Source organism: Nematolebias whitei, chromosome 1 (assembly GCF_014905685.2).
Source record: "Nematolebias whitei isolate Nwh7 chromosome 1, NemWhi1, whole genome shotgun sequence".
NCBI classification, from domain to species: domain Eukaryota; kingdom Metazoa; phylum Chordata; class Actinopteri; order Cyprinodontiformes; family Rivulidae; genus Nematolebias; species Nematolebias whitei.
Genome location: NC_056498.1, coordinates 28,851,199 through 28,874,298, shown reverse-complemented (window position 1 = coordinate 28,874,298; position 23,100 = coordinate 28,851,199). Strand labels below are relative to the sequence as shown.

The 23,100-nt window shown below is 40.7% G+C and overlaps 2 protein-coding genes across 5 annotated transcripts in view; both read right to left on the bottom strand.

The window, feature by feature from the left end:
• The window catches only part of gps2 (G protein pathway suppressor 2), an 831,114-nt gene that overhangs the window by 501,214 nt on the left and 306,800 nt on the right, over positions 1-23,100 (bottom strand). The gene's annotated exons all lie outside the window — the stretch shown is intronic.
• The window catches only part of LOC119409187 (regulator of G-protein signaling 12), an 80,172-nt gene continuing 59,749 nt past the window's right edge, over positions 2,678-23,100 (bottom strand). Inside the window, exons 12-17 of the mRNA XM_037676046.1 lie at positions 20,042-20,168; positions 19,528-19,624; positions 17,027-17,085; positions 16,139-16,250; positions 15,394-15,954; positions 2,678-3,102 (exon numbers count right to left, since the gene is read on the bottom strand). Of these exons, the coding sequence (XP_037531974.1) occupies positions 2,813-3,102; positions 15,394-15,954; positions 16,139-16,250; positions 17,027-17,085; positions 19,528-19,624; positions 20,042-20,168 (1,246 nt within the window). The 3' untranslated portion in view covers positions 2,678-2,812. The remainder of the gene's footprint in view (positions 3,103-15,393; positions 15,955-16,138; positions 16,251-17,026; positions 17,086-19,527; positions 19,625-20,041; positions 20,169-23,100) is intronic.

Sequence of the window (23,100 nt, the reverse complement as noted above, 5' to 3'; positions counted from 1 at the left end):
ATCACTATGCGAGGGGCGGGATATACCCTGGATGGGTCGCAAGTCCATCACAGGGCCACATACAATCATTCACTCTCATTCACACCTAGGGACAATTTAGAGTTACCAATCAGCCTAACATGCATGTTTTTGGTCTGTGGGAGGAAACCGGAGCACCCGGAGAAAACCCACACATACACAGAAAGAACATGCAAACTCCACCCAGAAAGGCCCCCGGACCAGGATTTGAACCAGGGACCTGCACACTGAGAGGCAACAGCTCTACCAGTTGTGCCCATGTCTAATATTGTTCAATAAAATTAATGATAAGGAATGACTGCCACTGCCAACATTGAATTAAGCATGCGTATTAGTAACTGCGAAAAGGCCTTACCGCACTTAATAAAATTAGAATCAAAGTTGAGGTTGTAGCCACAAAAGCATTTTAATTGTTCAACAATCTGGACAAATTCAAAACCACAGAAGCTGGAAATACAGACAATAGAAGTACCCTCAAAAAATACCAGTAAAATATCAGAAGGCAACGCAAACAAAAAAATAAATAAATAAATATCCAAGAAACTTCTGTTTTTTTTCCTCCTGTTCAGTTGCTACTTTCTAACAGTCAACATCAGTTTGACATTAAAAATATGAATAATAAACTCCACTTAACAACTCCTAATTTTGTTTATTATATCTAACATCCGTACACAACGGGAAACTAAAGAAAGAAGCTATTGAGTGGGCAATTAGCAATTTAAAGGGATGATTGCAATTTGAAATGGGGTTGTGTGGAAAGGTTATAAACCATTAATATATTACCTGTTATAGATAGTTGTTTTAAAATCAATTTTGAGACAAGTGAATTGCTGCCATCTTAAAATAATGCCAATCTCAAACATTTTTTGCAGTTTATGTTAATATATACTTTTTCACCACAGTCAGTTACATATATACATGGATACGTATTTGCAACCTGGGGCACTTCCAGCAATATCCAATATGCTGGAATAACTGACACTAGGGATAATCACGGGGCTGCGGTAGCTCAGTGGTCAGTGCTGCGGTCTTCTGATCCTGAGGTTGTGGGTTTGAGCCCAGGTTGTATCAGGAAGGGCATCCGGTGTAAACAATTGTCATATCTTTCATGTGTTAGCTTGCTATGGCAACCACAGCAGAAGGGAGCAGCCAAAACAAACTACAATAGTCCCTTGCTATTTCACGGTTCGACTTTTGCGCATTCACTGTTTTGCGGGTTTTCAATTCAAGATTGTACACGACACACGATTGGCTGGTTGATGGAAGGTGACCAACCAGAGCATTGTGCTCTGTATCCCGGGTGCTGATTGGCTCAGTAATCGTAACATCAGTCTGTCTGTTCTTTCTCTGCGCTCTTTTGTGAAATTTTCGTAAGAGACTGAAATAATAAATAATAATAAAATAAATATAACGACCTTCACGAATTTTCACCTATCGCAGGGGTGTCTGGAACGTAACCACAACGATAAGTCAAGGACTACTGTATAGCTCATTATTGCGTTGTAATTGGTGAGCAAAACCCAAACCCAGTCAACAAAAGATGACGTGATAAATAAAAAAAGAACTGACCCGTTATCAGCGGATTAAGGTTTATCTAGAAAGCTTAAGGGAGCGGTATGTGAGGAAGCTACTTCCCGATCCATACAAGCTGAGAAGCAGATGGAAGGACGACCCAACACTGGCCAAGCATCGATTATATTATACTTTGACGTTTGTGAGGATCTCATCCAATCTATGGGTTTGCTCATTAGAATTGCACAAAGCCCATGTGTCACTAGGTGCCTATATCCAAATAAATTCAACCAGTTAGTTTTCTGTTGTGTTCTGAGCTCTTCCCAAGCAAAACTGTGTCACACATCTGGAGAGCGTTGTAATTTCTTTATTTCATATCAGTTCAGACCAGTGTGTTTCGAGGATCACGTGAGCGGTATAGGAGACAATCACAGAATTTGATAGGAAATGAATGCAAGCGCATCGAACCACAAAGCAGGATTGGACCATTGTTTAAATTCGTAAGGAAGTGAGTGATCGATGTAACACAACGCATGGCACATATTGACTTTGTGCCAACAAGCAAGGTAAATTGGGCGATTGAATGATCATGATGCTGATGATCTTTATACTTGACAATGAAATAATGAGTTATAAAATACATTTTTCATTGAATTTTTGAAGTTGAAGTTAAGATGGCAACAATCCACTCTGTTAACTCGTCAACCTGGCCAGTATGAATCTCTAATGCTGCGTTCAAATTGTCCACGCATTCGTCCTAAATAAGACCTTTCCACTAAGCCCCACTTAAAGACATGTTAACTATCTCTTTGATATCAAATTTAACAATTCGGAAGTTAGCTAAATAGTATTAACGTTTGCATTTGCTACATTTTTCGAACATTATGTTGCTCTTTATTGTTTTCTTACAATTACCGAGCAATTAATTATAACTTCAGAGCTATTATAATCATTCATATGTCTGGTTAGAAAATGGTTCCCAGGAGGTTTTATGACTTTACTGTGACTTTTGTTGCATTTCACTTAAAATTATTAAACCATACAAAAAAAAAGAAAAAACCCTATCACAGACTCAAAATAACCACATTACTAAAACTTGACAACAGCGGGTCTAGAATTTTAAACCTATATACATCTATCACCATGAATTTATTTCATTTTTGTTCATTTCAAGAGAAAATATCGACATCTTTACGTGCAGCTTATTATTTTACTTATCATTCAGACATCAGTGCCTCTGGCTTAAAAAGTGCAGTAGTGTGGGGGCAAGGAGAGGGTCCCTTCAGACAATAGTGGCCTTGTACAGATCCGACTGGCAGTCTTTGCCCTCTGGTGGGTTGCGGCCATTTTGGGGCAGCTGGGCACCCCTCATTTTGGTCTGGCACTGTCGCAGCTCGGCGACGTAGCCCTGGAAGCTCAAGCTGAGCTCAGAGTCCTCTCCCTGGGAAGTTTCAAGCGTTCCTTCTTCTAGATGCACTCCCTCCACATCCATCACGTCTTGAAGCTGCGGCTGTGCAGCGTCTGCCCTGTCGGCAGGTGGTTTGACGTTGTGGGTGGGTTCTGGTCTTCCCTCTGTTGGTGGGACAGAAAAACAGTGAACTGAGAGTGAGCTGATACGTTAAGATGATCACAGATCTCATTTAGTGTGTTTTGTAGTTTGTGTGGAAAATCTGAGGTATTTTTTAAAGATTATTGAATAAATACAGGCCCAGAAATAAAAACATTAACACTACCTGCTCAATCATCCATCCATCCATCCATTTTCTTTACCCGCTTATTCCATTTTGGGTCACGGGGGTCGCTGGTGCCCATGTCCAGCAATCATTGTGCGAGGGGCGGGGGACACCCTGGACGGGTCGCAAGTCCATCACAGGGACACATAGAGACAAACGAGACAAACAACCATTCACTCTCTCACTCACACCTAGGGACAATTTAGAGTTACCAATCAGCCTAACATGCATGTTTTTGGACTGTGGGAGGAAACCGGAGTACCCGGAGAAAACCCACACATGCACGGAGGGAACATGAAAACTCCACCCAGAAGGGCCCCTGGACCGGGGTTTGAACCAAGGACCTGCTCGCTGAGAGGCAGCAGCTCTACCAGTTGCGCCACCGTGCTGCCCCCGCTCAATCAGTGACTCAAAAAACGTCTCATCTACATTACCCAAGAAATTATTTAGAGCTGAATGTTTTGTTGGGCTTGCTTCGCCTGTCCACACAGTTCTGGTGAGAAAAACCCCTTTTCAAAAAAGATTTCAAAATTTGAAAACTTTCAAAAACTCATTTTTGGATGTACGTGTGAACTTGAAACGCAGCTTATTTGGCCCATACCATGATCATTTTCTACCTTAGAAACCAAAACAACAACGAAGCATTTAAAAATATATATATATTTGGGTTTTTTTTTGCAGCTCTCACTTTATTTTGATCCTGTCAACCAAAAGCTTTGGTCATTTGTTGAACAAAGTAATAACTGAGAGGAAATTAAAAAAAATTAAATAAAAAAAAAAGTTTTGAATAAATGTTAGCCAAGCTAAGAACGCTCGTCTGTATTTTGATTTATTGATAAAGACGTTCTTGTCACCTAATGGCAGACATGATAAGTCCAACAATTTTGTAAAAAAAAAAAAGTAATCATATAGACAGGGTTTTAACGAATGAATTATATATTCTTATGGTACAGAACAACAAAATTTTAGCACTGAGAACATGTGCAGGGTTTTTCAGCTACAACCATCACATTTTAGCTTAATATCTGTATTTTGACACAGCTAATTTTATGGTTACTAATGCCGATTACCCGTTGCAGCCACCTTGAATTGAGCTGACGCCAGAAGGAAATCAGTTGTAAACGTACATTCAATTTTACATTTTTGAAAGTTTCATTAAGATCTGTCAAGTGGTTCACGAGATTCTTTGAAAACAGACAACTACATTTGCAGACACCTTATGCCTTTTGACAGCAAGTGATAATAAAAAAATAATATCAAGGTGAAGAAAAACACAACAGGATTAATGTTTTTTTTTTTTTTAATAGATACAAACCAGTTGCAAAATGACTCAAACCTACAAGAAGAAATTTTACTCTTTTAATTTTTGTTGAAAATTAAAAGCAAAGTTTCCTTCAAAAAAAAAAAAAAAAAAAAAAAAAAAGGCTATAAATTGAGAATGATACAATAATTAAAATAAAAACATCCTGGCTCATGTTTGGCATGATTTCATATCTTTTCAGGGGAACTTGTCACCCATTTATTTTTCACTCTCTGCTGTATTCATACCCATCTGCTCACAACAGATGTTCAGGCTGCTGTTTAATACACCGTATTGTATTATATTATTATTGTTTGGCATGTATCTTAAGATCCTTGTATACTGTTTCTTTTTTATAGTTCATATTATTGCTATTTTTGTGGGTAACTGGGACCTTGAGTACACAATTTCGTTCCACCTCATGTACCACGTGATGCGAATCACAATAAAGTCACCTTGAATGAGCACTCATTAATTGTTTATGATTTTTATATTGTTGTGTAATCTGCTGCGGCTCGAGAACAAAACTACTTCTGCCTAAACTTGCTGAAGTTGGGAAAGCACAAAATGAGAACATGATGAAACACGGTGATTCATGCACTGAAGTCAAGAATCATCGTTACAAGCATCCTTAAAGTCCCCCAAAGTTTTAGAAATGGCATTACAGTTGTGTAGAGAGACAAACTTTCCACCGTGTGGCCCCCACAGAGTCTAAACACAGAGAGGTTCTTAAACACAGAAATGCTGTGAGTCACTCTGCTGTCCGGTGCAGCTGTAAACACACTGTGAGCTGCAACAGCTGACCCTTTTCACCGAAAAACTACCGGACTGCAATAAATTCAGCCACAGAGTACTTTTTTGAATTTCCAGAAAAATGTAAATTGTGTCACCACTGTTGCAAAGGAAGTTTAATAACGTCACAAAATGAGTTGCACTTTGGCACCAAGAATGTTCTCAGCTCCTTTATGACATTAAAAATACGGCTTTTCTTTTACCGTACGCGATATATTGATGCCGGTAAATGGGAGCTGTTCGGTGACAGGTTTGATGAAATGACGTATGTGCAACGCTATAAATTATTTATGCTCAACTCTCTCAAACTGAAAGTCCAGCTGAGTAGTGACAAAGTGTCAGTAGTTTTAAAATAAAAAAGTAATTGTATACACATCCTTTAACTTCCAATCTACAACTGATCACGGTTAATTTCTTCTAAAATATTGATTTGCTTAATCTCATAAATTTGCTAAAAATACATAAATTTTCTGACTGCAGTGTCAGTTAAATATGCCAACAATTGTATAAAAATTATTTGCAGTCTATATGAGTCTTAATTGTTTGTTTTTTCATTTATTTTTCATTTACCCTTTATTTATACAGGTAGTCTCATTGAGCCACGAGAACTCCTTTTCAAGAGACCTGTTTAGAGAGCAGATGGGGGTTAAGCGCCTTGCTCATGGGCCTAGAGAGGGGCGATTGAGGGTGGGGGCAGGTGTTACTCTAGTCCAAAAGATATTCCTCACTTAAAAGCACATTTCAGAAAATGGTGCCAATTCTCTGGAAACAGGGAATGTTGCAGAAAAAATATACATAAATCATAAACACTACAACCTAAATATATTTATTTTGGTGATATTTCAGAAATGATACCAGGAATTTATATTGCAGTTGTAGGTCAAAATGTTTAAAAACTATTTCTGTTTTACACAGTTTGACACGACTGTCAACAAGGAAGAGGGCCGACAATGGAGGAGGGGGCCTGACAAAGAGACCATCTTAGCACCAATATAACTGGTTTGTTCCACTTTGGAGTAAGCTGATGGGGGAAGAATCAGTTTTGTTGTGCGTTTCTTTGACTGATGAAGCCTTCCGGATCGAAGGTGAAATGTTTCAGCACAAAAAAAGGAACTGTCCAGATGACCTGACTGAAAAATGTTGGATTGTATACCTGGATTATTGAGCATGGACTTTATTATTTCTGTTTAAGTTTAGTGCTTTAAATCTGTGTGAGACGCCATGTCGCTACTAATTTATCTTTTCACAAAGTGATCAAAAATAAATAAAAATGGACAGTTCAGATTTTTTAAAGTAACGTTTGTAACGTAAAGGTTATGAACAAGTATCATCTTATCTGTTGTAGATAGCTCTTTGAACAATCCCAGTTTTAAAAATACAGTTTGTATTACATACCAGTAGTTATTTACATACAATGGTTATTTATAAGCGCAAATAGCAGCAGCAGCTAGCTGCAGCACTTCCAGTGTAGCCTGGGGCACTTTCAGCTAAAATAATATATTTCTTTTTAAATAACAGCATAAATTCAATCTGAGATTGGAGTTTTTTTTAAGATGGATCGCCGTACGACCACGGCGTTCAAAGCCGGCTCGTTATTCTCAGGTGGAGAGAGGACTCGCGCAGACACAAATAACGGCAGAAAAGAATAAAGTTTTAACATTTACTTTCCATTAAGACAGACAAAATCATTGCAGCGCTGGACTTTGTCCCAACCCGCCGCGATCTGGAACCGGAAACGAAGTGCCAAATCCAGAGACTCTTGGCTTTCTTTGACTCTAGACTCCTCCCTTAAAATGGACGGGAGTGCAACCTCATTGGATTAGTTGTGTACATTATGTGTGGACCTGTTCAGATCATAACAAATCTAAACTGTTGATAACTTTTGTGCAGTATTGGTCATACCAGGATTTCCATCCTGATACTGAGTAAAATTCAGGCTAGTATCGATGATATCAATGGACTCCGCCAAGGTTGCCCTTTGTCACCGATTCTGTTCATCGCTTTTATGGACAGAATTCCTAGGCACAGCCAAGGTATTGAGGGGATCCGTTTTGGTGGCCTTGGGATCGCTTCTCTGTTTTTTGCAGATGATTTGGCCCTATTGGCTTCATCAGGTCATGATCAGCATTCGCTGGAGCAATTTGCAGCCGAGTGTGACGCGGCCGGGATGAGGATCAGTTCCTCCAAATCCGAGGCCATGGTCTTGAGCCGGAAAAGGGTAGAGTGCCCTCTCTGGGTCGGGGAGGAGGTCCTGCCCCAAGTGGAGGAGTTCAAGTATCTCGGGGTCTTGTTCACAAATGAGGGAAAAATGGAGCGTGAGATCGATAGGTGACTAGGTGCAGCGTCGGCAGTGAAGCGGGCGCTGTACAGGTCTGTCGTGGTGAAAAGAGAGTTGAGTCAAAAGGCAAAGCTCTCAATTTACCGATCGATCTATGTTCCTACCCTCATCTATGGTCATGAGCTTTGGGTTGTGATTGAAAGAACGAGATCAAGGATACAGGCGGCCGAAATGAGTTTTCTCCGCAGGGTGTCTTGAGTCTCCCTTAGAGATAGGGTGAGAAGCTCGATCATACGGGAGGGACTCAGAGTAGAACCGCTGCTTCTCCACATCAAGAGGAGCCAGTTGAGGTGGCTCGGGCATCTGGTTAGGATGCCTCCTGGACACTTCCCTAGCGAGGTGTTCTGGGCACGTCCCACCGGGAGGGGACCCAGAGGAAGACCCAGGACACGCAGGAGGGACTATGTTTCTCGGCTGCCCTGGGAATGCCTTGGGATTCCCCCGGAGGAGCTGGTCCAAGTGGCTGGGGAGAGGGAAGTCTGGGCCTCCCTACTTAGGCTGCTACCTCCGCGACTCGACCCCGGATAAGCGGAAGAGAATGGATGGATGTACGGTATTAATTTGAACAACTCCAACTGCAACAGTCGCTTGAAGCTCCACATTTCCTCCTTTTGTACCTGGATAGTCCTGCAGCACTGAAGGACCCCACCAGAGTCTGCCTTGCCCTAGCACACTGACTGACTGAGCATGAGCAGTGTGCCACTCCGTTTACGCGCATTACACACTTACACAAGTGGAAGGAAAAGTAATTCCCACCAATCGTGTATCATTTAGACAAGATCTCAATAGTTTAATTACTTGCCACCATCTTCCTGTAAATGATATGCATTACCTGAAATTACAGAAGTATCAAAAGTATTGATAGTTTGACTTAAGAATCGATTCTAGAGCACAAAGTTCTGATATTGGCAATATTGATATTTTAGTATCGATCCCGCACATCACTACTTTAGAGTCTAAAATATGCAAGCAAGCAGTAAACAATTACATATAAGGAGTTGATTCCGGGACTGCTCATCTCTGCGCAGAGGGAAAAAAACTTTGTTCGGTCAGAGACAGGCCCAAGGTCTGACTCTGGACAAAGTTCTCTTTTGAGTCAAAACAGATGTAACCGATGGCAGACCTTCACTTTGGTCTTGGCGCTGCTCATATGAGTTAGCTTTATTCTGTCTATGTCCTTCTGTGCTGTTATGAAAATGAATGTGGTTAATGCAGCAGAAATATTATGGTGTTGCTCCACACTGCACCGGAAGTTCTACAGCTAGCTGCTGCTGCTGTCGATGCGCACAAATAACCATGACATTCAATGAAAATAACCCTGTGATGCTAAACTGACATTAGCAATAAGGGTTTATTTAATAGTGTTTGTATGAACAGCTAAGATTTTTTCTAAACTGGAGTTAAGGCGGCAACAAACTACTTTAGCTCTGTCCACACTAGCTATTAGCTCATTTTAAACTCGACATTAAGCTTTAACGTCACAAACTGAGAATGTTCAAAACAGGTAAGATATTATTTACTCGCAATGTTTCCACAGAACCCCACTTCAAAAGATCTGTTGTGTTTACAGTCTTGTCTCTGATCTAAGTTAAAAGCCAAAACGAAGCGAAACATTTCCCTTTAAATCATCCCATCTGTAAGCTCCAACCTCACAAGTTTCCCCAACATGCCGTTTTTCCGTTTGGGCTTTGAGATTATGTTTTCTGAACTCGAGCTCCCATGACATGTAAACCCCCCCACCCACCCCCATAAAAGGATGAGCCAATTAGCACGGCCATGCCTCCTGTCACGAGTCCTCTCAGCATCCGAAGCAGACAGAGACAGACAGGCCCACTGCCAAAGATCTGTGCCAGAGAGTCGTGCACCGACCGCCAGATGGATGATAAGGCTGGCCCTGGGTCAGGGCTGTCGGCTTTGAGGGCCAACGCTCGGACATGAGGAAGACCGTGAACAGAGCCAGAAGGGGTTAGGAATGGAGCCATATGGTCTCTCAGGTGCTTGCTGTTGAAATAAATACAAAGTACTTTTTGGAGATAACCTTAAAAAAAATCCTTTAATCATCGCCATAAAGGCCCGGATGCTTTCTTTGACCAAAGCAAATTCCATCTAAAACTGTCTGAAGAGAAACAAAACTAAATGATTTGCTTTTTGTTTGCCCAAGTACTGAAAAATGTTGGTATTTATTTAAATAAATATAAGGCCTGTCTAATTTTTGGATTAAGTATGCAGTGTGATGCTTTAAATGTTGAAGTTAAACTGTCTGATGCTGCCCCCTGGTGGACTTCATAGTCCCCACATGGCAGAGAAAGGATGACAGGGACTGGAGTCCCTCAGGTTTGTTATGGAGAGCCATTTCATTCAAAATTCAATAAATAAATGTTCCCATGAAATAAAACATTTAAATAGAAATGTTCCCAAATAGAAAAGTTTTTTTTTTCCAAGCTTAATTTTTATTTATTTCAAGCTTAATTTTTTTATTTATTTCAAGATTTATTTATTCATTTATTTAATAATGGGAGTTTCATTTTGTGACACTTTTATTTTGTAACGGCACTTTACATATTTCAGGGGCTTTTATTTTATTTAACCCCGTTTTTTATTTTTTATTTTAAGCACTTTTTAGTTCATGTTCTTGTGTTCAAACGAGGGGGCGGGTCTGGTCAGGATTAGCGGAAATGAACAACGGGGTTAAAAAATAAAAAGCCCCTGAAATATGTAAAGTAGCTTTACAAAATAAAAGTGTCACAAAATGAAACGCCATTATTAAATAAATAAATCTTGAAATAAATAAAAAAAAAATCTCTGGAAAAAACTACCGGTAAACATTTTCTATTTAAATGTTTTTTTTTTTTTTCATGGGAACATTTATTTATTTAATGGAATATATGTTAATAAATTTTAAATAACACTATTTATTAAAAAAAAAAAAAAAAACTATTTATTTAATTTTGAATGAAATGGCTCTCCGTAGTTTTTATCCCAACAGCTTAATCAGTTATGATTTATGCCTGACAGGCCAAGTTCAGACACTGAATGAAGAACCTGGAAACATTCTCCTGTGTCTCGACGTACTGTAACGGACATCAGGGCCTATTAGTTTTTACAGCAGAAGAAATGAGACACCTCCAGGTTCTATTGTACTTTTTTTTGTCTGCACTGGTGTACGAGTAAAAATTAACATTCCCTTTTTTTGAATCCTTCAAAGCCATTGAGCTTCATCTTATCTGCATTTCATATTTGCATCACGTAGTTCGTTCTCTCGCAACACCAGAGGGCATCAGTCGAACGCAAACTAAAACAAGGGTTTAACATTAACAATATGTTCCTGAGCTGAATGCAATTGTTTGAAATGTGGGGTTCGTTCATGAGTAGAATTTTTTTGGAACGCGGAGGAGAACTTGGCCACCTGAATGCAAATGTAAAAACTTTTCAAAAGTCCCTTTAAAAGAGTGGGAAAGTGGAGGCGTGTTAACTTGTTGCACTTCCACATTTTCCAGCAGCGAGGTGGCTGCACTGAATCATAGCCACGTTTCTATTTTAGCAGGCGAGAGAGAAATAGGGAGAGAGATGGACGAAAACCAGTAGTGACAGTATCTATCTGTAGCGCAGTCAATCTGAGGATGGGGTTACCATGGCGCCCAACGGTGAGAAGAATCAGTCAGATGCACTTAGCAACCAGGAACAAGATTGTGCAAAAGGCAGAACTGGCTTCAGTTTATTTATTTATTTACTCGTTTACTTATTTGTTGTTTTGTGTGCAGGTGTTTTGAATCTGGGCGCGTTGGAAAACTCACCACAAAAAGCAGGTTGTGTTGGGAAACACGCCAAGCTGACATCGTCATCGTGAGACTCGACAATATCAGTAACCGTACATTGTTTTCCTGATGCTGCCCAGTCCTGTTTCATGTGTTTATTTTAAGATACAGTTCATATCCGTTTGGTTCTGTTGAAAAGTTATGAACGATGAATATCTTACCTGTTGTAGATAACTGTTAGTGGTTGTCTTAAATGTGGGACCCGTCACGTCGAACCAAGGATTAGAGCTCAAGGTCGTGTAGTGAGATTTAGACGGCTATAATACGTTGAATTTTTTTTTCTCAGAATATTGGATTTGATCAAAAATATGAGAAATAAACCTTATCTATGGATCCCTTGAATTAAATTATCAAAATATAATCATCAAGATTGTTCTGAAACACTTTTCTGAGCAACTAACGATACTTTTGAGCAGAAATGTTCCTAGTTTTTGCCACTTGCCCTGTGCTTTAGCAATGCTGCATTCAATACCAGCTGGGAAATCCCAGTTTCTAAAAAGGTTTTAACCTCTTTAAAATGGCGTCAAGAAATCTACATTAGAATACACTAAAAGTTAGGATTCTGACTGATTTTCATGGGTTATCCTGATTATAAGTCAAATGGAGCTGTATCTCTGGAACTGCTCAGGATGATTTAGGTCTCGCAGTGTAGCCGAAAAAATCAGGAATCTTAAAATTTTGCGTAGCTTCGTTTGAATAAATCTGAATTAGTCCCTGATATGATGTGGTGGGCCACGTGTTTTTAGTGGTTTAAACCTTTCTGTCACTCTCGGTTTCACATGATGCGGTTATTCTGGCAGGATTCTTATATTATTTTGGTCTGAAGAGACCGCAGCTCTGCCAGAGGTGCTACTGCTGGCTGCTGCTGCTTTTTAAAAAGTTGACTTTTTTTCACTTGTTTTCTGGAGATGTTGCGTGTCTCATCCGAGCAGCTTTACCAGTTCAGACTGTAAAGGATACTTGTTGGCCTGTTCCACATTGAAGATTTTTTGGTCACGTGAACAAAAGTGCAAATTGAAGTGCTAGCAAAGGAGCTAACGACCTTCACGAAGGAGGTGAGGGAGTGATTTGTATGTGAGTTTTAAGAAGGCAGTAACCCCGTTCGGTGTTATCGAGCTCTTACTAACAGTTGGTTCGTGAATCCGTTCTGAATTGCACTTTTTTTTGTGAAAATCAAGGTCGCTCAAAGAGTCATCTTCAACAGGTAAGACACTAACTGCTCATAAGCAAACCTTGTTTAAAAACATCTGATCTCTCCAACATCAAACTAAAACGTGTTGCTCATGGATGTTAGCAAAGAGACAAGACTCACAGTAGCAAGAAAGGAAACCTTCACCACGAAAATCAACTCATGGCTTCGCCGCTCAACTGAAACCAACACGGAGAGGCAGGAAGAAAGGAATGAAAAACCCTCGCTTGTGCTCCGCAAACAAAACGTTTGACAAAAGACAGACCCGACCTGTCAGCGATGAGAAAACAAAGCTGCACACAACAGAACAGCGATCTCGTTAAAGCACACACAAATCGAGGGAAGACGATACAAGCAAGCCGAGCAGGGAGCGAACTGATCTGAGCAGGAAACACACGGCGTGCGCCGCCGCCGACACCGAGCGCACGCCGGAAGGCGCACGAAAGGAGTGGGAGCTGATGAGAGAACGCCACGAGACAAAATGAGGGAGAGCTGGATGGAGGACTGGAAAAGGCATGTGGGGATGAGAAGGAGGGAGAGAAAACTGAAATCACGAACGTGTAAAAAGACAGACGAGAGTGATTTCCATTTCTAACATTTATTGGGTCTGATCAATCACAGGTACAGAGGTTTGTTGTGTTTATTGGCAGTGATCATCCACAACAGGAAGTGAACGAGGCAGATGAAGAGCGATGTCGCTGACGCCCCGGAGCACATCCTCTGATGACTAAACAGGTTTCACAATCGCTCCCATTGCTACAGCTTGAACCGAAAACAGATAACAACTCCACGCTTTACCCGAGTTGTGAAAGAAAAAGGTTTCAGACACTGAAGACGACACTGGTGAAGTTATTTTCTTCAAGGCTGGTGATTTTTGAAGTGATGTTCTCAATAGTTACACTGCACCAGCTCATATGAAGCTTCTACTCTGTCCAGATCCTCAAGGGACACTGTCCTGCATGTTTTAGCCATGTCCCTGCTCTTCAACAGGTCTTCAAGTTATGTAAAATTCTTTGAATCACTCATTTATTTCAGTCAGGTGGCGACCCCTGAACAGGGAACGGCTGAAATATTAAAAAGAGGGTGTGTTGAAGCAGAGAAAGCTATAAAACAGTGGTTCCCAACACAGACCCTTGAGGAACACCATCCTGCATGTTTTAGTTGTTTTCTTGCTCCAGCACACCTGATTCAGTGATTTAATTACTTCATGTTTTGCAGAAGCCTGTTAATCACCCATTCATTTAAATCAGATGTGTTGAAGCAGGGAAACAACGAAAACATGCAACGTGGTGTTCCTCAAGGACCAGTGTTTGGTACCATTGGCCCTTGAGGACAGCAGATATATTCAGCTGCCAGGAGTAGCAACTCAAGTTCAGCTTAGAACAAACTAAAACTTTTTTTTAATGTTTTTTTAGCTCGACTACAAAGGTGGAGGACTAACAGGACTCTGGTGGGTCTGTCAGACTGGCTTTGGGTGCTCTCAGGATCTGGTTTTATCTGGTATGTATGATAGTGGTGGTTTATTCCACCTTGTTGTGATAAACAAACATTAAAACAAGATATATTCATATTTTTCTCTACAGATAAGCATCACCGCCTCTGAACATGCGGGACAAACAGGTTTTGAACTCCCCACAAGAAGAGTGGACTTAAAGAAAATTGTCCAGTCTGGATAAAAACCTGTAGGGCTTTTTTTTTTAAATTTTTTTGTATTTTATTGATCGAAAGCAGGCCAGTATTCTCTAGAAAAGCGGCATCTCTAAAAAAAAAACCTCTAAAAATAATTTACAGTAAATATTAAATTAAATTTAAAAAAATCCTTTTATTCTAACCTAGCAACCAGTCCGAGTCCAGATGTGCCCCGTGGTCCGCCCTTTTACGACCCACCACTCTACACTTGGGCGTTAGTTTGTGTTTGCAAGCGAATGTCGCCTGTGTTACCACGAGACCATCGATCTGGATGTGTCAGGGTAGAGGGTTTTTATTAATAATGTATCGTTCTTTCACACCACTTTGACATTTTTTGTGAAAGAGTGGTTTTTAAGCTTGAAATCGGTTTAGCTAGCCGATTAGCCTAGCCTGCAGGAAGACTTGTGTCCACTTCTTTATACTCTGTGCTGACGTCACACTTCATCACCTCATAAATCACCAGACTATCCCTTTAACCGGAAGTAGCAGAAGAACAGTTCGTTTTGTGAAATCTCTTCAGTCTTTGCACCACCGTGTCGACAACACGTCACTTTTAGTTCTGAATCTTTAGTACATGGCTGTCAAACACTGATCATAAATCCACGTTTTTTAAATTTATTTTAATAATCACCAGCCGGTCACTTTATCGTGCAGCCAAAGGTACAAAAACAAACAAACAAACAAACTGGAGAGAACAAAAAAATACTTGTCTATTTGCAGCACTGGACTTCCTGGTAAACATCACTGAACAAAGTATCAACATCACTATTTACAGGTCGATCTGAGCGTAATCAATCAATCAATCAATCAATCAATCAATCTCGTTACATCTAAGTTGAATTCAACAAGTTAAGCAAATTCAGAAAATTAGACATCAATTTGTCATAAAGTGCATCAGTCAGTAAATGAAGTTCATATTTAACCACAGAGTAAACACACACACACACGCACACACACACACACACACGCACACTGGACACTACTTTGTTACTGGTTTGTAGAAATACCTGAACTGGACTTTCCCTCTCCACCTGTGTGCTGGGAGCAGGGGGGTGGAGGAGTGAAGTTGGCCTCTGGGAGGCTGCTGTTGAAGGACGCCGGGGGGGGTGGTAACGGTGGGAGGAGAGTGCTGTTGGGGCTGCTGATGTCGCCCTCGGCCACGAGCGTCAGGTCGGCGGGGGCGTCCTCCTCCACCGTGCGGAGACTGGGCCGGGTGTCCGAGGGCCGCTGGATGGGGGAGAGGTGGGTGCCAAAGGTGGCGTGGCGGGGGGGAGGGGGCAGCAGGCAGCGCCTGGCTGCGGAGTGTCCATTGGCGCTGCAGCTGAGGGACGAGTCCAGGCTCTCGGACCGTACGCCAGACGTGAGGGACCCCCGTGGGGGGCCGCCTTTCTCCCGGCTCTGTTTCGCCGAAGCCGGGGTGGAGCAGGCCAGGTCAGAGGAAACGGAGCAGGAGGAAGTGGGCGGAGTCAGGCGCAGGAAGTCGGGAAGCACCAGGTCTTCTTTGCTCAGGAGTCCTCGCTGGTCGTTGGCCCGGGAGCTCTGAGCCCGACTCAGCAGCTCAAAGAATTCTAGAAAAACAAAACAAGTCAGACGAGTTTTTCTCTTTTTCTAAACGAACCAAAAACCCCAGAAACATTAGAGGACATGCAGCACAGCCGCCCCCCTCCCTGAAGTCATCAGTTAGTCCCCGAAGCAAAGCAGAGCACAGAATCTCCCAAAAGTGACACCAAATAAAAACAAGAGGGGGTTTACCTTCAGCTTCATCTATATTTATCTTTTTCTGTTTTCTCTTTTCCCCCGGGGGTCCTGAGTCTGGTCCACTTGCTCTCACAGACAAGTCCTTTGGTGTTGACCTCTCATCTCCCTGCAGACGCAACAATAACAATGCTCTCTGTTAGGGGATGGAGGGATGGAGGGGGGGGGGGGTCGCATGCTAAGCACCCTACTGTGTCCAGATTTACAGAGACCTTCATAACTGATGGTGCTAAAATTTCAACTACATGTTCGTTTTCCCGTTACGACACGACGCTTAGAGCAGGAAAACAACAGCCTGTGAGTCGGCCAAAGGCAGAGCTGGAGCGGAAAATAGAAGGAAAAAAGCAGGCTTGACACATTAACATCCGGCGAATGTTAATAAAGATCATTTCGGGGGATCTACGGTGGCCCTGAGGTTTAAACGAATAACATTTGAAAAAACGGAATTAGATTAAGCCAAACTGGAAGTGGTGAAAAAACAGAATTACAAATTTTTGTTAAATATCTTTTTTTCTCCGTATGTTTTGCTACTTCTCTGTTCCAACTAATGTTTCTTAAATTTAAATTTGTTCTGTATAATATGTCACATTGTGCAAATGTTGATCTTAGGAGGTAAGACAGAGGATTATTCACATTTATATGTATTATTTAGTAATTTGACATTATCATTTGTTCTTGTGTTCTATAAATAAAGTTCACCACTTCTGGTTTGGTTTGATGTCATTCCATTTTTTTTTTAAATGTTGTTCGTTTAAACCTCAGGGCCACCATATGTAACAGATTAACGGATGTTGCAGAAGCAGTAGAGACAGAAAAGGGACAAAGCATCATCTCTGGACTTGTTGGCGACGCGTAAAGGAAACGAAGGGCGGTTGGAGTACTCACTGCTGCGGAATAACTCCTGCTGGGTGGGTGGTTCTTGAGGGAGGAAGACTTGGATTTTTCTGGTTGAAACACAGAGAGAAAGAATGAGGACGCATTAAAATTCATCCATTTGAGAGACTTATCAGAGGACAGGGCGTCTGAGAGAAGACAAGGGGACACTTGAGACATAAGAGAGCTCTTCTGAAAAACTTGACTCTGTTTAAACACTGAGGTGAGCAGAATAATGTCACTTTCAGAGAAATTTCTGGAAGCTAGCTGTTTATAAGATACAATGAGATTTGTTCATAAGATACACAAGCGTTACAAATGCATAAAGCTTTTCAAATGTATACATTACAATTTGCACAAGTTGGAAAAACACATGCACAAATTGCCTGATGTGGACGAATCGGTCAACACGTGAGACCGGATCAACTTGAATGTGACTTTTGAGACTGTTTCTCTCCACTCCAGTCATAAAGGTATTGCTGCGTTCAAGGCTGCTGAAAAGCTGGGACATCTTAGCCTTATTGAATTTATTGATTTATTGGCAAAACTTGGCACAATATCTCATAAACCCCTAAAATCGATCCCCAGTCACTGCACATCACGTGGCGTCTCTGGGCAGCACGTCTAATCCCCAAAATGTCCCCCGGGCGCTTTCAATAGCTGCCCACTGCACCACCTGGTGGTGGATGGGTTAAATGCAGAGACTAATTTCGCCATTGTATGGAAACATACAGTGCTGACATTGTGATGACATTATCATTATTATTATTATTATTATTATTATTATTAAAATGCACATGCTCATAAACTTAAAATATATCTTCTGGTATCGTTTTCCTCTGCTAAAACTACTAGAATATATATTTTTCCGGTAGTTTTTCCTCAAGAAGAAAACGTTCATTTTGTTGACAGTACAGCTGAAATAAACATCAAACATGGTTAGGTTATTCACCTGCTTGTAAAACAATAAGAACAATATATTGTCCAATGTTTTATTCTTCTGCTAAAACTACCGGAAAATATATTTTACAGTAGTTTTTCCACAAGAAGAAAAGGTTAACTTTATGGACTGTACAGGTGAAATAAACATCAAAAGTAGTTACGTTATTCTTCTTGTGGAAAAACTACTTGAAAAATTTTTCCAAGTAAAATATATACATATGTATATACATATATATGTATATATATATATATATACATATATATATATATATATATATATATATATATGTATATTAAGCATACGTGTTTTAATATAGGACTTATGAGATATTGTGCCAAGTTAGAAATGTTACGCTCGTGTGTGGATTACTGTATGCATACAAATCTAAGTGTGCGCTTGTGTGAATACTTTTGAGACTGATTTATCGTCATAGAACAAGAAGCTACAGTGATAACAGACTTTATTATCCTGTGGCCGGGGCAGTTTATTTTAGACTGTTGTCCTGGCACCTGCTTTCACAAATAAACCACTAAATCAGTAAAACACAAACATCATCTACCAGTTCTGGGGTTTTAGGGGTCAGGACGTAAAGAAATGATCTGGTCTTTATCAGGTTCTGAAATTATTCCAATCTGACTTCAAGTGTAGAGGAACGTCAAAATAGAAAAGTTATGTGTGAAACTCTGAGTCCTCCTGAGCTGCTTCAACGGGATTTAAGAGGTTCATCTTCAGCTGCTGATCAGATGTATTGATGAACTAACTGATCATCATCAGTGTGATCACCTGTTGCTACTCAGGAGCAGACCGGTGTGTGTTAACACAGTGCCAAGGTGAAAATACATCAGCAATGACCTGAGAGAAGCAACTGTTGCTGTCAGTCAATCTATGAAGGGTCAAAGGTAATTTCCAAACTATTTAAAGTTCATTGTTCTACAGAGATAAAGATCATCAACAAGTGGAAAACGTTAAAGATGGCTGCTTCTTCCAGGTAGTGAAAGTCCCAGAAAATTCACCCCCAGGTCAGACCGTGCAATGCTCAGGAAAACTGCTAAAAACCCAAGAGTTATGTTTCAGACTATACAGGTCTCAGTCAGCAGGTGAAAGGTTAAAGTTCATGAGAGGTCAGTTTGATAAAGACTGAACACGTTTGAGTGATTTGGAGTTACAGCAGAAAAACTTCTGTCTAAAAAGAACACGACAAAATGACGTTGGTTTGTAAAGTTTCATCTGAATGAAGCTCAAGACGTCTGGAACTACATGAGACCACATTAGAGATGTTTTTTTCATAAACACGTTTTCATTTGTTTAATTAATAATGACTCAGTGGAATCTGTTGTTTTTGCTCATTTCAGGTTAGATTTTAATCATTTTAGAAATCCGGTAAAGACCAGATCGTATTTTCATGATGTCCTGAAACGTAAACGAACTCGAGCACTGAAAGAGTGTGCACTTTCTTTTTCTCGTGATTGTTTAGATTTTGAACTCATTTCACTTGTAGAGCTGGATTCCTGCTTTATTTTTTAGATATTTATGATCAGTAACTTAAGGTGCGTTTGGCGTTGGGCATTACCTTTCACTGAACAGGGATCAGCTCGCTCCAACACGACTCGCAGGCCGTCCAGATTCGAAATCGGAGCGCCCAAATCCAAAGGCTCAGTCTCTCCGCTCTGAAACCAAACACACTCTGTTAGTATCTTCACCTGTTGAGAAGGAATCTAAATATACTGTCATCTAAAGCACATTAGCATACGGCTGATATGAGAGCTGTGTGCATTAATAAGCTCTGGTCTACTGTATGATGCAGTTGTAATGCCTGAAAGCCCACAGAACTAAAATAAACCTGACAGGGGTTATGGGGAGGGGAACAGAGCCGGCGTGTTTGAGGAGTGTCGTCATTCTTAATTATAGCCCCGCTGCTCCATCTTCACAAGGCTGAGTCAGAGCTATAACCACCGGGTAGAAATGGAAAAGGATGCGGTTGTCTCCCTCCCCTGACCATGATACTCCACCCTCTGGCTTAGTCTCATGCTGCTCAGGAGCTTGAAAGACCTTAAAGCCTTGTAGCCACTGAGGGGACAACTTACTATTTTGGCCACGAGATCACTCAGACTGAGGCCGTATTTGGCCACCACGGGCCGGAGGACCTCGGTGACTGGTTTGGTAGGTTTGGCTTTCAGCCCCACAGAGCGATTGATGGGTACCAGGTCCAGTCTAGAAGCAAACACACATGTTGTAAGTAGGTGGGACAACAATAAATAATTTAAAATATAGGGATGTACAGTAGCCCTTCATACTTGGCGCTTCAATTTTCGTGGGTTTTAAACATAAAATTGTACACATTGTTTCACAGTGGCCTGGCCGCTCAGTGATCGCCACGGGGCCCCCTTCTTTCTCTTTCTGAGGCTGTCAGCCTCAGAAAGAGAAAGGAGGGGGCAGGGGTGGGATCTGTCTTTTCTCATCACTGCTGTGGGAGCTTCAGAGAGGTGGATACCAGAGTGAGTGGCATGGATTGTTTATTTAAAATAATTAAGTGCATCCTGAACTGAGCCTTAACCCGAAACGAGCCGGGAATGTCCCGGTGCTCTCGATGGCCAGTCCGCCCCTGGGCGCTGATTGGCTCAGTAACCGTAGCATCAGTCTGTCTGCTCTCTTTCGCTGTGCTCCTTGAGCCATTTGGGAGTTTAACACATCGTTAAGAACATTGCAAGAGTGTAGGAAGGGTTTATAAAGCCTTAAAATATTTATAAATACTAAAATAAATATAAAGTCCCTAATTCACAGATTTTCACCTATTGCGTGGGTGTCTGGAATATAACGTAACCTCCACGATAAGTGAGGGACTACTGTATCGACCAATCATCTGGTGATTGGAATCAGATGATTTTTAGATGGACTACAAAAACTAAAAAAATCTGCTTCATTTGGGTGAGTGAATGCATCACAGCTAAGCTAAACTGCGCTAGCCACATCATTTTTTCATTGAGTATTAATGCCTGTCTTCTGCTTCTTCTTTCAGCTGTTCCCTCTTCAGGGGTCTCCACAGTGGTGCATACCTCCACCTCTCCAAGTTCTCTTCCATCTGTTCCCTGTTCTCACCACAGATCACAGCATCATCTGCAAACAACATAGTCCACGGGGATTCCTGACACTAAATATTATAGATAATACATTAGAGTATGTAAAATATGTAAGGTGTTTAAAATAAAGTTGAAGAAGCGCAAGGAGCGTAAGAGGCTACTGAAACCAAACCATTTTTTACAAACACGTCTGCTATTCATATCGGATGAAGGCTTCCATTTAAGTACCAGCTGCCTCTTATGAGAATATAAATTCAGCTTACTGTGGGGGCCAAAGCTGACAAAGGAACAAGGATCTGCACAGAACATGTTTTATTTAATCATTTAGTGCTTTAAGTTTTGATCTGCGGTGTTGGATTTGGAACTGTTTGCAGCCTGGTGGAAAACTTCAAGCTAGAGTCGTCTGTATTTAAAGGTAAGAAAATAACTGGGATTGCTGTTACAGTTAGATGTGCCAACTGAAATTAATGCAATTGAAAGATGTTTAAATCAGTTTTAAAGTGTCAGCTTTGTAACGATTCTGCATTTGTTTCACTAAAATGGTCAAATATATATATATATTTTAGAGCTGCAGGTAGCGCAGCAGCATCTGTCCTCCTACATAAACACACGGAGCGACAGCGCTAATAAAATGTCAAGCTAATGACGCTCACAGCAGGAAGGCTGGTAGATCACAGAGTGGTAGGCGTTCCTTCACAAACATTATTTTAAACACAGTTGGGATTTTTTTTTCATGACAGGTTTTTGTAGAAAATAATTCACCTTTTTGTAAAATGGTGCCTTTTTATTTTTTTTTAAGTGTGTAAAACAGATTATAGAACAAACATCTTATAAATCTTTTTCATTTGAGTTTTATTTGTGTAAATTATTTTGTTCAGTCACCTGAAGGATATTATTTGTATATTTCAGGTGACAGAGAAAGAAAGCTTTAACTCAGTGATGTTGTGGGAAAAAATGTAAAAAATTGAAGCAGAATGAATTTCAGTAGTGAATGTTTGTAGTTTTTTAAGTAAATGTTTTTCTGGACTGGAATTGAACAGGCAATGCAAGTAAACAATGTTTTTAGTGCAACACATTCAAGCTGGTAGGAGTTGCACTGTGTAGAAGAACAGAGGTTGGTTCCACAGAGTGGAGGGAGCAATTTGATCCACTGCCAGGTGCAATGGAGGAGACAGGGGGTGGCCAATGGTGGCCTTGGCCACCTTAGATTAAACTTTGTCCACTCCACCGGGCACCCCAATCATTTGAGGAAATTATACTTTTAAGGAATATAAAAACTAGAAAACATTTTTCTAAAAAAAAGAAAAAGTAGGGTGGCAGGTTTCCATATACAGTAGTTCCTCGTTTATCGCGAGGGGTTCCGTTCTCAGTCCACCCACGATAAGTGAAAACTGTGAAGTGGGAATAGTCGTACAAATAGTATATATAAAAGGCATTTTAAACCATTCCCACACTCTTGCAATATTCTAAACAATGTTTCTAAACTCTAAACGCTCTAAAGGAGCACAAAATGTCATGGTCTGTGCTCTCTCTCTGCCACGCCCACTTCTCCCGGAGATCGACAGGCTGCAGGAGGGAACTTCTCCCTGCACACGTGGGCTGCACACAGGTGCAGCTGGTGTTAAATAATTTAAAATAATTTATTTTGAATTTAAAAAATCCATGTCAATCTTGCGGCTCATCTATCAATCAGCCAATTGTGTGTCATGTCCAATCTTATTTTAAAAAACTGCGAAAAAGCGAGTCCGCAAAAGTTGAACTGCAAAGTAGTGAAGGACTACTGTGTGTGTATATATTTCTGTTTTTTGCTGCTATTCCTCTTGATTGTCCTTTTGGTTGCTATTTTGTTTCGATTTGTTAAAAAAAAAAAAAAAAAAAGAAACTTAAATTTGTATGCCTATTTTATAACTGTCTTTTGTTGTCGTTGTTGTTCATTGTTGTCATCACTCTTTGGTAAGAAATCAGGTCTCTCTTGTAAATGAGTTCTTGAGGCTCAGTGGGATAAACTTGTCTAAACAAAGTTGAATGAATGAATTAATGAATACATATATATATATATATATATA